We start from the raw sequence: 15,327 nt of genomic DNA, 5'->3' as shown, positions 1-15,327 counted from the left end.
GTCTAAAAAGATTTATGCTGTGTCCGCATGTGTTGCTTAGGGTGTGCTTTGAACTATTATTCGTAGAGAATACAGGAGGATACGCCTTAAAAATAAGGTGTAGGCGAATAGCAACACAAACCAATCAGCAGTCGCACCTTACTTGTACCTTGACTTTGTAGAGTATTCTCAGAATATAGTCCGAGCAAGCTGCCAATTACAATAAAGGTACAATAGGCTTCAGAAACAGTTTGGTACCTCCTCTTTCTTATATATCCACCTCCCATGAGCAGAGAAGCCACTTCTTTGATCATTGCATTTCTTTGAGCCAGAGAACTTGGTAGCCAAATATGTTTCAGGACATTTCCAAAACTGATTCAGCGTCCAATTTCCCTGCTTTTGTCCACAAAAGAAAAGGGGGAGCGGAATATCACCGAACATGCCGTCTGGACCCAAACAATCCACAGAGCGTCCTGCACGTCGTTGGCACGTCTTTGAAGGCGAATTTGAACAGGTAAACTGACTTGATATTTATTAGCGAAACAGATGAATTAACGGTGGAAATAAGAAGTATGTGCTTCACATTTAGGTGCCTGTGTTAATTTGCATATTGTTTCCGCGAATTTGCTTCAAAGTGCGACACTTAATTGTTGGCGCATGTATTAACCGACGGACAACAGAGCCTGAACTGAAAGGTGAGACAACAGAGCTCACTCCGGTTACTGAAGGAAATGTGTTAATATTATGTTTTTGTAGCTGGATTAACTTCATTGCAACTCATGCAGCGACATTCAAAGGTTTTTTTTTTTTTTATCAGCACAAACAGACTGGTAAGAGATAAAGAGTTTGGACATCGAGAAGGGCAAGGAAGGGGGGGGCGAGGAGGGGTGACTATATTCTGACCAATCACCGCCCAGTGGCTCCAGTTGTAACTGCGGACTTAGTCGAGCTATCCTCTCCGAGACCTGCTGACCCGTTTACGTCTTCTTGTACCGGAGCTGTATCAGAGCCTTTGAGAGCCGAGAGGGCTGCAGCCATGGCTCACCGGCGGACTCTCCGAGTAGATTATGATAGATCGACCAACGTAGTGTGCGTGGTCGGCTCGGAACTCAACGTAAACTTAGACAGGTAGGCTTCTCTCTGCAGCCCACCCTTCAACTACAAGGTGCACACCGTTTGTTAAAGATCCAGCATTTGATACAGGCTCACACTTTCCTTCTCTCTTTTTTTTTTTTTTTTTTGACTCATTATTGCAGCTGCTACACGGAAATAATGTTAGGCAATAAAACGACGTTCTTTTAAGTCGTTTTAAAAGAACGACCCACCAAAAGCAAATACCCATCAGCTGTTCTGATGGGTATTTAGGCGTCAGATTTAAGCGTCAGATGAAACCCTTTCTCTGAAGCAAAAATATGAGCAGGGGATTTAGATGGAAATAGCTCTGATAATTCTCACATTTAGGGTTGTGATACGTTTTAACAAAAGCTTCTTAAAACATATTTTTTGGTACTACTGATTGAAGTATTGTCATCTTAGTCACACAATGACTACGCCGTTTTGGTACAGTTACAGCAAAACAAGGAAGTCATTGTTAGTTCACAGAAAAACATTTGTATTTGTACAGAAATTGTGGGGTTGTCCTTTATTATGGACAATACATAGACACAACAGTCCTCTTTTGTTGCTTTGTACAGAAAACACTTTGTCTTTCTCCATAGAAAAGGGCCTACGCTCTGACAAATGTCAGCCTGTTGTGCATAACCGAACCAGGCTCGATTACAAAAAAGACTAACATGTGGCGTAGTCTATCCAGGGCTTTTAGGGGGTTTCAAATTCCACTCAACACAATCTTTTGCATCTCCTGTGACAGGATACCTGTTGATGTGATTACTGGATACTGATTCATCATGACATTTGCATGTAATTATATTCATAGCTGGGATAATTTTCATTTTTCCAAGGCATATTTTATTTGTATCTGTTGATAAAAAATATTACTGTAATTTGGATGACTGATGTGTTGAATGTATACACACATGCGTCTTTGTGGTTGTTGTTTTTAGAACCTACTACGCCCATTTTGCTGACTTAACTGCACACACCTACTCGTGAGGTGTAAATAGCACAAGTTATTCAAAATTACAATTCAAGAAAGATTTTACTGGCTGACATTTAAGCTGTTGCAACATTCTAAACTGTAAAAGAAGAAAAGGAGGGCTAAGTTCATAGCTTCAGTTTAAGAGCACAGATGAGTATAGGTGCAGTGTGAGTGGCTTTGACGTTGGCTCACAAAAATCTGTTGTGATCTTAAACTGAAGCTCACATGAAAAGTCTATAAAACAACAACATTGAGTCTTTTATTGTTAAAATTAATTCAGGTTGACACATGTCAACATTTTTAAAACCTCAGCTGAGGTAAGTGAAACAGTAAATGCTAATATAAAGTCATATGTAAAAATATTCAGTAGTTCAGAAGTTCAGTCGCTTCTTGTTATTTTACTTTTTACACAAAGACTGGTTTACTTTTTAGACTAGTGAAAGTTCAAAATAAGCATTATGACCTATGCTGTCAGTTTGGTTTGTCATCTGTTGAAACATGAGCAGGCGAAACATACATCAGTGTTCGTCCTAAGTTATGTTTACTCTGACTTAAGTGGCGCTGGAAGAACTTTATTGTGCACACTCTACATAACCTTGTAATAGTACCCTTACCACTGAAGCTTTGCACATGTTGTCAAGTTACAGCCCCACAGAAAGCCATAAGGACGTCCTGTGTACAATTTGAAACAAACCATGTGCGGATCATCAAATTTGTCATTTTCTACTTAAAGCTAAAGAAAACATGACATTTGAAATTAAAATATTATATCAGATCAAAAAAAAAAAACTTTTTTAAAAACAGAAGTATGGGTTTAATAAAAAAGTTGATGATACTTTCAATTTAACAAACAAGACTCATCAGGACTTATATTCTAATTTATTGAATGTGACAGTAAATGCATTTCAAGTTCCCTGTGCACAGTATTGCACAACATTGTAAAATGTACCACATAAGGTACATTAGAGGTTGTGATTGTAACTTGACAAAATGGCTGAAAACTCAAGGAGTATGATTACTTTTGAGAAACGTTGAATTAGGCGAAACACCTAATGTCAAAATATGTCATTCTGCTTTTCAGGAGCGCCCCTCCTGGCTCCAAATTCTTCTCAGTGAAGTGCACTGCCAATGTTAAATTCGAACTCAGCCCTCCACCTGTGGAGTCATCCCGTGGGGCCCTGGTACCCCTCAGTGGAAACTCAGTCATACTCATCAGCATGAGCCATGCCAGCCAATATGAAAAAGATGATAAGGTAATCTGGACAGCCATGAAAATACAGAAAGCCTTTAATCCAACACAAGTTTTTCATATTGATAGGGCTCATCAACACAACCTTGTCAAACATTCCTGCAGCTTTTGTTATTAAACTCCTTACATTTGTCTTCCATAAGTAAACATTTGTTTATTTATATAAAGCTCTCCGTCCGCTATTATCAAAGTGGAAGTACCAGGTCGGTTTTGGGGACAGCAGTTCTGCATCTTACTGCTATTGGTAAGTTTTATTTAACTGAATAACACACTTCTGTCATGATGCTGATGATGTGGAGCAATATGCAGAGTAAAGGAGGCAGCAAGTTTGATGCAAAATGAAGATTTAAGAAATGGAAGACTAACCTACAAAACAGGAAAAAGGCAACAGAGTGTGACGGATCTAAAACAAGGAAAAATAGTATTAAGAAATGACTACAAGGAAATAACAGAAGCACAGAGTCCAAAACAAGGAATCATGGCAACCACTGAGGAATGTTCAGCAAATTTATTTGTTAGTTTAGTTTTAACAGATCATCATTGATTAAAAGTAGGACCAAAGTCTAAACATTATTTTGCACTGGAAAAGGAACCATTGAAGCAATAACTGCACTGTACTTGAGCCTTTGCATGAAACATGCAAACCCATGGAAAAGCACTATGCGATAATCAAGATGTGTTTGTCTCCCAGAGATCTCTCTCGACGTGGATGCTGACAGAGATGGTATTGTGGAGATAAACAACCCGCATAAGGTAAAACATGAAATGTTATTGATTACAATAAAAATATTACCCACTTTTTCATCAAGAAGAGCTTTTGTCAGGAAACAAATTATTATGGTGCATTTTGAACAGCTTAGGGTGCCAATGTACAAGCTTAGTACAAGTTTGAACATGCTGCAGCAGAGATACTCGTTTTTCTTTTTCTGTGAAGTCTATTTTGCAATTTTTTTACATTTATGTGTAACCTATATATATATATATATATATATATATATATATATATATATATAGAGAGAGAGAGAGAGAGAGAGAGAGAGAGAGAGAGAGAGAGAGAGGCAGGCTGAGTGTGTGCTGTCTAAACATGTTTAAACTCCACATTCCTCTGTATTGTTCCAATTCACCCTCCCATAATGGCCCTAAGTTCAGTTTTCACTGTGAAAAATGAAATGAATTCATGTGGATATATTTCCACAAACTGAACAAAGACAACAGGACTGAAAATAAAGCAGTTCTCAGTCATTTATTATTTTTTTTTTTTTTATATAAAATCCTTTTTCCAGCTCTTGATGTCATGTGTAAATGTCATGTGACATTTGCAGCATGGCTTTGATAACTCATTTACATGTCTTTTATTTCCTCCTTTAATTTGTGTTAGCAGAAATTCATTTTTAATCTTGCCAAATTCTCATTGTTCTTATTATCAGAATGCAAAGCAAATGCAAGTTTTAAGCCTGTGTATGCATTAGCCAGAACTATGCATGGACTCACCTTCATACATACACTTTGAATTGCCTTGTTGCTGAAAATGTGCTATATAAATAAAGTTACCTTACCTTACAAACACAGAACAGTCACCAAACTCAGTGGGTCATGACTTTCTTTCTGTAGAATTAAGCTAAAGCTTCTCTTGAAAGTCTTTAGTGTACATCTTTAATGAGTCCCAGGTGGAACATTGTTTAACAGCACCAGGGCAAGCAGCACACAGTTAATGTTCTCCATAATTAATATTACTTATGAACACATGCTCATTCATAACTTGAATCCTTGTATTAAAAAGTGCAAATTCTGAAGTAGCTTTATAGAGATTTTAGCAGACTTTGAATGTCTGCATTTGACATTTTTGGTTTGTTGAAAATCTCTTAGGAATCATGGACATGGGGTCCCAATGGACATGGAGCTATCCTTCTGGTCAACTGTGATGCAGAAAAGATACATGACAAGTCACCAGACAATGAGGATCCCCGCATAGTCAAAGTGGCAGGTAAAACCGTATTGGTCCAGAGAAGCATTTACTATGAACATTTTTCACTTTGTTGTTTCCCCGCTGTATGAAAAGTGCTTTCCTGTATACAAATGTAAAAAATCTGTGTATTAGAAAGTATTGTCAGGTTTTAGAAGATGAATTGAAAGGGAAATTGTTACAAATTCTGTGCTTTGCATTGGGTCTACATGCAGTCATTACTAATGATTCAAACTCCATAGTAATTGTTAAGATTTTCAGGAGAACACTATGTTGTGCATTCTGGTCTGAACTTCTCCAAATTGGATCAGATGGACTGCAGCTTCTTTGTCTTTGTCCATGTTTATCCCTTTCTCAATTTCAACTTTAAATTAACAGCACATTGAATGTTTGAACTCCCATGATATTTATGCATAAACATGTTACTATTAATTAAATATTACAAAATGTTTCAATTTAATAATACATTATCGTAGGTTGTCTTGTGCCCCAGATGTTGTCCTTTTAACATTTTTTCTCAGTCAGAATTGATCAGTTCTTGTTTCTTAAATGCACCATTATTAGAAGTGACTCTGAAAGTTGAGAAGTTTCTATTTTTTGGAAAACAGCAGCTTTTTTGAGCTTGAAGGTTTGTGTCAAGGTATGTGAGAGAAATTTTGCAACGCAAGAATTGGAAAAAGATTGTCTAAAAGGAAATTACATGCCACTGAATCTGAGAAAACAAAAATATAAAATTAAAATTTATTGTCCTTACAGTTAAACTTCCTTACTATTAAGCCCATTACTGAAAGTTATGCTCATCACTGGAGGGTAAGACAAATTGTGTGTGTCAATGGGACTTCTTGTATACGTACAGATCTGAAGGACATGTCGCTCATGGTGCTGCGGACCAGAGGCCCTGCCGAACTCCCAGAAGGCTACAAACTCACCATGCACATCTCTCAGGGAGACGCAGAGAGTGTTCGCGTCTTCAGAGCCGCATCCCGTGAAGTGGCTAAGAACAGCCTGCGTGAGTAAAACTGAAGATTTAAAGGGCAACAGATGATGTAATGCAAATGCAATTCAGCTACTGTTTTATGGCTGTACACTGTTCCACATTTTACTTAAATCACTCATTATACAATTTATGTTTTTTTAATAAAACAACTAGTTATAATATGTTTATCTGCAGATAAATTATTTAGTTCCTTTGTAAAGGACTATCCATTGGTGCTAAGCAGTGAGGTGCTGTCCCAGGAAGTGCCTTACCTTGGAGGCTCAGCAGAGATGAACTTCTATGTGGAGGGTCTGAGGTTTCCTGACAAGGACTTTGATGGGCTCATCACCATCAACCTTAGCTTACTGCAGCCAGTGAAGCAGGTAAGATCAGTAAAATAGCACCTTAATTTTACACCTTTTGGTTTATAATAACTACGTTGATTTCCATGTTAAAACAACAAACTACAATATATTTTGTTGAATTATAATAGCCCCTGTAGACGCAGAGGGGCTATTATACTATTGTGAAGGGGAATGAAATGACAGTGGCAGCTGCCAATCACTCAAGCAGTTTAACACATGAAGGGACATACTTTTATACATTTTTTTATTTTTAAAATAGTTGTCAGGTTGCATGGGGAGCATCTATGAGAATTAAATTTCCAGCTGTGCTACAGACTCAATTGGAATTTGGTCTGTGCTTTGACTGGGTCATTCTAACACATTACTATGTTTAATTTTAAACTATTCATCTTTAACTCTGTTTATTGATGGCAATTGTCTTGTTTGGAAAGGTAATCTTTGTCATCGAGCTAAGATTACTTTTTGTCAGCAAGCAAAGACTCCTTTTTGTGGAGTCATCCATCTTCCTTTTTGGCTCTGACCAACTTAACTTCTAAGGAAAGAATGCATGCTGTGAGTCATCCATCTTCCTTTTCAGCCATGACAAACAACTTCTACAGAAAGATGAGTTCACAATGCTGATGCCACCATGTGTCACATGGGCCATACAAAGAGTTTTGCATGCTGAGCAGAAAGTACATTGTTGGTCTTGTCGTCCTAAAACATCTTTTTCTCCATGTTTCTTCATGTCTCTTCTTGGTTCAAGTCAAAATTTTCATTTGCAGTAAAAGCAGACCATGTTGGGAGTTAAAACATTACATATTCATCAGCTTGTTTTCTTTTATTAAGGGCATTCCCGAGACGCCCATTTTTACAGACAAAGTGGTGTTCAGAGTGTCACCATGGATCATGACACCCAACACCCTCCAGCCTGTGGAGGTGTTTGTCTGCAGGTAAGAGGGAACTAATGAATAATCAATATGTTTCTGAACTTGTTATGTTTTTCTCTTTGCCTTGCGCCTTCTCGTGCTGTGCAAAGTCAACTTTGTAATTTCTGACAACTGTTTTATCTTTTCCTTCAATGATCTATTTTTATATCAAATAATCAACTGTTTAATATTCCAAAAGCCACCATTTCATAATGGCAAAATATTTCACAAGAAAACACGTCTGCCTGTGGTTTCAGTACGTCTGACAACTACCAGTTCCTCAAAGGAATGAAGGCTCTTGTTTCACGTTGTGGGTACAAGCTGAAGGTCTGCCTTGAATACATGAACAGAGGAGATCGCTGGATGCAAGTAATGAAACTTCTTTCACATGTGCCAAACATTTGCTTTACTTGATTTTCATGGAAGGTTTTCTTTACTTGTGCTGCTCTTATAACCATGTCAATGTATTTGAAGACTTTTTGTCAAAAGTACAGTTTTGATATCAAAAGGATTTAGACAATAGTCAAACAGCTTAAACTATGTGAACAACTGAGACACACAAAGATAAAATAACCTGTTTATTTTTTCAGGATGAACTGGAATTTGGTTACATTGATTCACCCCATCACTCATTTCCTGTGGTTTTGGATTCCCCCAGAGACGGACATCTTGATGACTTTCCTTATGATGAACTATTGGTAGGAATCTCTGTTTTCTCTTAAGATTAAATTCCTTTTGAAAATATTTAACATCTTATCACGTCCTGAGCCAGCCATCAAGGTAACTTGAATATTTTAATGTTTTCTGTTGTGAACATCAAATTTTCAATAGAGTTTGACTTGTGTAAAACTTTACTCTGTAAATAACTTCCAAAAATATAATCAAAATGTTTAAAAATGGATTATTTCTGACATATCCTAAAACAGAGATGGAAGCTCTACATGTTTGTTGCCTTGTAGTAACAAGTTACAATAAAGTAAGTTTAAGATGTTCAGAAGGATGCTCTTTTATAAACTGCAAATGTTGCAAAGTCTGGAGTAAATCTGTGAAGATCAAATGTCCCATTTGTCAAAGGAGGGTAAATCTTTAGACTGTGACATAAAAAATGTTTCTCAAAAGAAAACAGAGTTTGCAAATTTTGCAATATAAAATAGAAACCATACAAGCAGAGAACATTAGTTAGATTAAATTAAATTTCACATTTCTCAGAATTGAGTGTAATCTGTAATAACTACATTATTTTTTTATTATGTTTTAAATTTTACTGTATGGTCGTTTTTTTTTTTGTTTTTTTTTGTTTTTTTACGCTTTTTTTAATTACGTTTTTACATTTGTGTGAATCTAAGTCTACATTTGCCTGTCACTTTGCTGCTGTTAGACCTTGACTTCCTCACTGAGGAACAATGAAGGGAATGTCTAACTCTAAATTCAACAGATTTTTTAGGAAAGCTGTCTTGCATTTGTAGTGCAGAACATTCAATGCAGTTTCATCCTCAGGGCCCTGACTTTGGCTATGTGACCAGGGTGGCTCGCAGAAAAGATGTGAGCAGCCTGGACTCGTTCGGAAATCTGGAGGTCAGCCCTCCCGTCACAGTGAATGGAAAAAAATACCCTCTGGGCAGAATCCTCATTGGGGTTGCCTTCCCAACGTAAGTAATATCGCTGCAGAACAATTTCAAACCTAAAGAGTTTATGAAGCAAATTATAAATGACCAAGGGCTCCATGTATAAAAGTGTGCAGCTTTAGTGAAAGTTTGTAGTCGGGAGAAGTTCTGAAACTTATGGTGCACAAAAAAAAAAATCTGATACACAAAACTTGGACATAAAGCTTTTGCCTTTATGAATTCAGATTTGCACTGTATTGGATGCAGCTGAACTTGTGACATTTCTCCACACCTGAATACATTTACAAATCAGAATAAAGATCTGAAAGTCTCCCAACGCATGTCCGAATAACCATGGCAACAGCTTTGGATTCAGTCTGTTACCAAGTACAACCAATAATAATAACATCTTTTATTTAAAAGGCACACAGACCGATGCAACTGCAACTTTTTTGTGCGTACACAACATTTATACATGAGACCCCAGGTCTTGGGTTCTAAAAAGAGTTTGTGTCAAGACTTGCTCTTTTCTTTCCTTTTCTTTTTTTTTTATTTTTTATAAGGGCAACTAAGGGACGAAACATGACCAAAGTGGTTCAAGACTTTTTGTGGGCTCAGAAGGTTCAGGAGCCCGTTGCCTTGTTTTCTGACTGGCTCTGCGTTGGTCACATCGACGAATTCATGACCTTTGTTCCGGCTCCTGACAGAAAGGTAGATGTGGTAGTTAAGCAGCTCAAATCCAATAAGACAAGACAAGTATAAATTGTGAATATACTGTACTCTGGCGTCAATTAAAAAAAAAAAAAAACAACTGCTCTGACCTATTTTCCACCTGTCGATGTGTTGATGTTGATGGTTGTATAAATACCGCTGTGTAACATTTCTGTTCAAGCTTCATGGTGGAAGAAATACATGGTGGCAAAATGCTCCCACTGCATACAGATTCACAGCCTGTTGGGTTCAAGGATTCAGATTCTACTTTACTTTGTCACCATCACTGGTTGACGCTGCCAAGCTCTTACTTCCACTGAGTGATTGTGTGATCTCTTTGGATATGAGAGCTCCAGTGTTATCTTTGTCTTTTGTGTTCCTGCTGACAGGGCTTTCGTCTCCTGCTGGCCAGCCCAGACGCAGCCTACAAATTATTCAGAGGACTGCATAATGACGGGCATGGACAAGCCAAGATGTTTGATGGTATAGCTGGAGAGTTACTAGCAGATACATAAAAAAAAACAAACTAATGGGTAAAATGTAGAATTAACAGGATTCAAAATTTTAATTCTTCCACAAGGTGTGAAAAACGAAGAGGAAGTGACAGTGGATGATATCCTGGGGGATGAAAATCTGCAAGATGAAAATAACTACGTACAGGTGAGTGGGTTTGCAAACTGCAGGTAAAGTGTTTTGTGATGCAGACAGGTAAGTTTTTAAACCATTTCATAGTCTTTTTCTAATGGAACATTATTTTTTTAAAACCACAGTGGAAAGATTACGTGTTCATTTACATGCTTTAAGCTAAAGCCATATAGTTTGTAGAGAGATTACAGAAAATTAAATGCAGGTCTCTGCCCATCTGTAGAGGACTGTGGACTAGAGCCGCACAATATGGAGGGACAGTCAAGATAATGGCTGTTAATATACTCCTACCAAAGACTTTGGATGCTGCAATTTAATTCAATTTTCTGACAAAGGAGTAGATTGAAGTATTAACACTTATGTAATGAGATTCTTTTTCATTGTCTATATAAATGTAGTTGAAATGAATGAAGTTTGTGGCTTCCGTTAAATTCTCCCGCTGCTTTTAATAAATTATATTGCCAACCCTCCCTTACTTTTCTTTGAAACCTGCTTTTGACAGAGCTGCATTGACTGGAACAGGGATGTTCTGAAAAGAGAGCTGGGCCTGGATGATGACGACATTATTGACCTCCCAATTCTGTTTAAGCTGGAGGAGGAGGAGAATGGCTCCAGAGCAGTGGCTTACTACCCTGATATGGTTTGTTTTAATAATTCCTTTTGATTTAAGATGAACAGAAAATTGAAATTGATTGTTATAAAAAATATTTACTCTTCTACGGATTTCTTCCTCTTGGCGAATTATGTTTTTGTTGCAGTTGAAATGAAATCTGTCCAAACCGAGAATTGCCTCCTAACCCCTGACATGTTCAATCTGATTATCTTTAGATTATGATGTGTTGGTTTTTAAGATATTTTAGCCTGTGTCATGTTGTCATGTTCCATTTACATTTTTTTTTTCTACAGCTCTGACTGTAAGGCTTGGGGTTTAGTGAATGGAACTAAGTTACATATTTTATAAAACAGTTCCAGTAAATTTATGATCTAACAAAGAGTAGCATTTAAAGTTTATTTCATAAAAGGTCAGGTTGGTTTGGATGTCTTTACTTTTTTAAAAAAGTTGTCTTTGTTATATATTCAGATTACCTTAATACCTACATGCGAAATGTCTACATGTGACACGCAGATACAGAGGACACCTGTTGAGGGGCTACATACTTTTTCACTGTATATAATTATGAGCTAATTCCATGGCTTCATGTTGATATCAATTTCCAGGTCAACATGATTGTTTTGGGGAAAGACCTCGGCATTCCAAAGCCGTTTGGCCCCAAGGTGAATGGACGCTGTGCCCTGGAGACCGAGATGTGCTCCCTGATGGAGGGCCTGGGCCTCAGGTGCACCTTCATTGACGACTTCGCCTCCTACCACAAACTGCTGGGCGAGGTGCACTGTGGCTCCAACGTCCGCAGAAAGCCTTTTGACTTCAAATGGTGGAACCTCGAGCTGTGAATTAAAAACTAAAAAAGGTCAAAGGTACAATCCTTAAAGATTCAGTTCAGCAAATATTCTATAATATCACAGGAAAGTCTTCTTTAAATGACAATTCTCCTTCTTTGCAACACCATTTTGATCAAATTTAAACAATCACATTTTCATGAAAGGCAATTCCTTGTTTCAACACTTGAATCGGTCATACATTTATGTAAATCTGCATTTAAGAGATAATCACACTTTAAATCTGACATGGTGTAAAAAGAGTGAATAGTAATCAGCACAGCTACACAGCATGCACACCGCTTTTCCTGTGAATTCTTTTGAACCGAAAAAGAATTTTCTTTTACTGTCAGTCATAACAAAATTCAACAACTAATAAATGTGCACAGAAGAAATTACTTAATAAGTTCCAATACGTGCATGAAGGTGCCAAATTTTCAATTAGCATAAAATGGCTTTATCTTTAGGATTATTACCTAAAACACATGGGGTTCAAAAAGTGCCACAATTCAGTAAATTAAATTTGTTGGTAAACATTTACATAATGTGATAAATTAAATAAATACAATTCATTGAATGACCCAATGATTTAAAAGGAACAAAATGTGCTTTTAATTTTCCTCATCGTAAAGCATTTATAATTATCTCAGTGGTTGTTTGGATTTCATTGTCTAATAATGCACATCATGAATTAATTTCATCTGTCAAATTTACATTTTCTAGACTGTTCTATCCAAGTTGTCAGTTTAAATTATTTCATGACGTACTGCAGCTTATATGACACACAAAATAAAGTTACACTAAATGATGGTAGATGATTTTATCATAGGCTTACAGTAACATTTACATAAGCCTATGATAGTTTTATTTAAATTGTCACATATAGTAGATATTTATTTGACAAATTTATTTGGATTTGAGCACTTTTGAACAATAGGAAGTGTACTTTTTGTTATCTGTTTAGAACAACTGTTGCTGCCAGGTTGCTAAATAACTTTCCTCTCTTACCAAATACTTTCATAATAGTACATCACTTTCATTCTTTGCATAGTAACAATCAGATTTCAATTTATTGAGAATAAATTACTCTGGGGCTAGTGGTGCTCATTTTTATTAAACCTTCTCCTTGATTTCATTTACAAAAAAAAAGATGAAAAGCAATATTTACAAACAAGTTGTTTTTTTAACAAGGGTTTAAGCCAACAGTTGATGAGAACAGAAATACAATCATTTGAAATAAGCACAGCAAATAATTTCTTTCAATGTTTTTAGTGGCTGATATATACTGGTATGCAGTGCAAACACGTGCACTCCAATGATGGTACCATATACTAATGTGCAGTAACGATGTCGAGCCACAAGAGGGCAGACGTTATCTACTGCAGTCTTTTCAATAGCCAAGTTTTTTTCCCCTCTAAGAATCTGCTTAAAAAGACATTGCTGCATTATACTTACTAGTTTTTATCATTTATTTTCCTATGTCGCTTTACTTTTGTCACTATAAAGAGCCTTAATGAATACATCATACACTTCTACCTTTGCTTCTGCCTTAAAATTCTTTTTACTTTGTATGCAATATAAATGCTTCCATCTGTTAACTACATAATAAATATATTCTGAAAATTTACTGAAATAAAACGTCTCAACTGTCTCTCCCTTTTTAACTAAACTAATTTCTAGTTCGTTTTACATTCATCTGGCAACATGGTGCCTTTAAATATGACCTTTCCACAGAACAGCTCCTGTGACACAATTAAAAAGGCAACTTCAAGACAAATCACAGTGTGATCAATTCTCAGCAACAAACCAGGACTTTTCAAAAAGGTCAGCATTTTTAAAACAACTGAAATGTAGTGCTTACAGTAGGTCACAGTTATTTATATATATTACACTTTACACATAAGGATGGGAACAGTGACATTTGGCTTCCTGTCAGCATTGTGCGCTGCATCTGGAAATGTTGGCTGGTTGAGGATAAAACACAAATCACAAGGACAATCCCTTTGTGTGAAGAATTGTGTCGGTGTGCAGAGAAGAAAAAGGGGCTTTGGCAAGCAGACTTTCACCATGCACAGCACTGTGGAATACACCTGCACACAGACATCAACAGGTGGTGTGTAACAAAGAGCATCTGGAGAGATTTTGCAACATGTCTTGGAAAATATTTACTATTTTTCTGACAATTTCACCATAGGTCTAACTTCATCTATGGTTTATAAAACAAGGGCAAGGAGGTTTACAGAGCCACTAGCAACAGCATCGACCTCCTGCAGAGAACAAATATGCCAGGATTGTTGTACAGCACAACAAATAACAGCAGAAAACCTACAAAAGAATATACTGTCATTAAAACAGAACTTGGCCTGACATAAAGCCACAGTCACTTAGTACATCAAAGTTAAACTTATGTACATTGTCACAGTGGGATGTGAATTAGACATTAAAAAAACAAACATGCAGTGCCCTCCTTACATATTTGTCACATTTAAATATTTCGAATCAAACATATTTTAGCAAAAGGCAAAGATAACCTGAGTAAACGCATAAAGCAATATTTAAATTATGATTTTATTTAAGGGGAAAAATGCTATCCAAACCAATGTGACCCTCGGTGAAAATAAAACTGAGTCCCCCCACATACTAAATCACAATTTAACTGCAAATGTCAAATTTTTGGTTGAGGTTTCAATGCCACAACTAGATACAATTACTGCCAGACTCTTGGATTATCTTTTATGGAACCTATCTGACAACATGAAGTAAAAGGTCTCAAAGAAAAAAAAATACACTGAAATAAAACAAATTTAAGAACATAAAAGGCACCAAGTTATTAACATCTATCCATCTAGAAATGGCTGCGGAGCCATTTCTAAGGCTTTGGGATTCCAGCGAAACACAGTGAGAATCGTTCTCCACAGCTTAAGAAAATATGAAACATTGAGATCAACTTCCCAAAGAGTAGTATACTTAAGCTCTACAGCAAGACAACAAGAATTGCACTAGAAATTAGACTTCTGAATGGTAAAAAAAAAAAAAATCCTATTACAGATTTTGCAGTGGCCTAGTCAAAGTCTGAACTTAAATTCATTTCAGATGTGACACCAAACTGGTAGCTCAAGTTCAAAAACACCCCAATGTGGCTGCATTAAAGAAATTTAGAGTGGGACAAAATGCATCCACAGTAATGTAAAAGAGTTGTTGTTGGAAATACTTGGTGGTTGTTACTGCCATGGATTGCATAAACAGTTATCAGTTTTAGGGGTAAATTATTATTTTTACATAGGGCCTAATTGGTTTGGATAAGACAGATTTTATGCTTCAACAACTGAGATTATTTACTGCGATTTGCATCAAACCAGGCTATCTTTATGATCTGAAACACGAGTGACAAA

The 15,327-nt window shown here is 36.6% G+C and overlaps 1 protein-coding gene across 2 annotated transcripts; it reads left to right on the top strand.

Annotated features, from left to right (window-relative positions):
- Positions 1-250: 250 nt before the first annotated feature.
- Positions 251-14,376, top strand: padi2 (peptidyl arginine deiminase, type II). Of its 2 annotated transcripts, none has more exons than XM_015031295.1 (16): positions 251-493; positions 3,159-3,330; positions 3,495-3,570; positions 4,018-4,079; positions 5,193-5,310; positions 6,146-6,298; positions 6,461-6,648; positions 7,459-7,562; positions 7,796-7,907; positions 8,129-8,236; positions 9,036-9,187; positions 9,706-9,853; positions 10,243-10,336; positions 10,434-10,513; positions 11,001-11,138; positions 11,717-14,376. In XM_015031295.1, the coding sequence occupies exons 1-16, from the start codon at positions 330-332 to the stop codon at positions 11,948-11,950; spliced, it is 2,103 nt and encodes a 700-aa protein (XP_014886781.1). In that variant the 5' UTR covers positions 251-329; the 3' UTR covers positions 11,951-14,376. The 2 variants fall into 2 exon arrangements, with proteins under 2 accessions (XP_014886781.1, XP_014886782.1); XM_015031296.1 differs by lacking the exon at positions 251-493 and adding an exon at positions 906-1,107.
- Positions 14,377-15,327: the final 951 nt, after the last annotated feature.

The sequence above is a fragment of the Poecilia latipinna genome, unplaced genomic scaffold (assembly GCF_001443285.1).
Source record: "Poecilia latipinna isolate Pla-1442-1.1 unplaced genomic scaffold, P_latipinna-1.0 Scaffold202, whole genome shotgun sequence".
In the NCBI taxonomy this organism is placed as follows: Eukaryota; Metazoa; Chordata; class Actinopteri; order Cyprinodontiformes; family Poeciliidae; genus Poecilia; species Poecilia latipinna.
The sequence above is the reverse complement of the archived record's forward strand: the minus strand, read 5'-3'. Positions and strand labels throughout refer to the sequence as shown.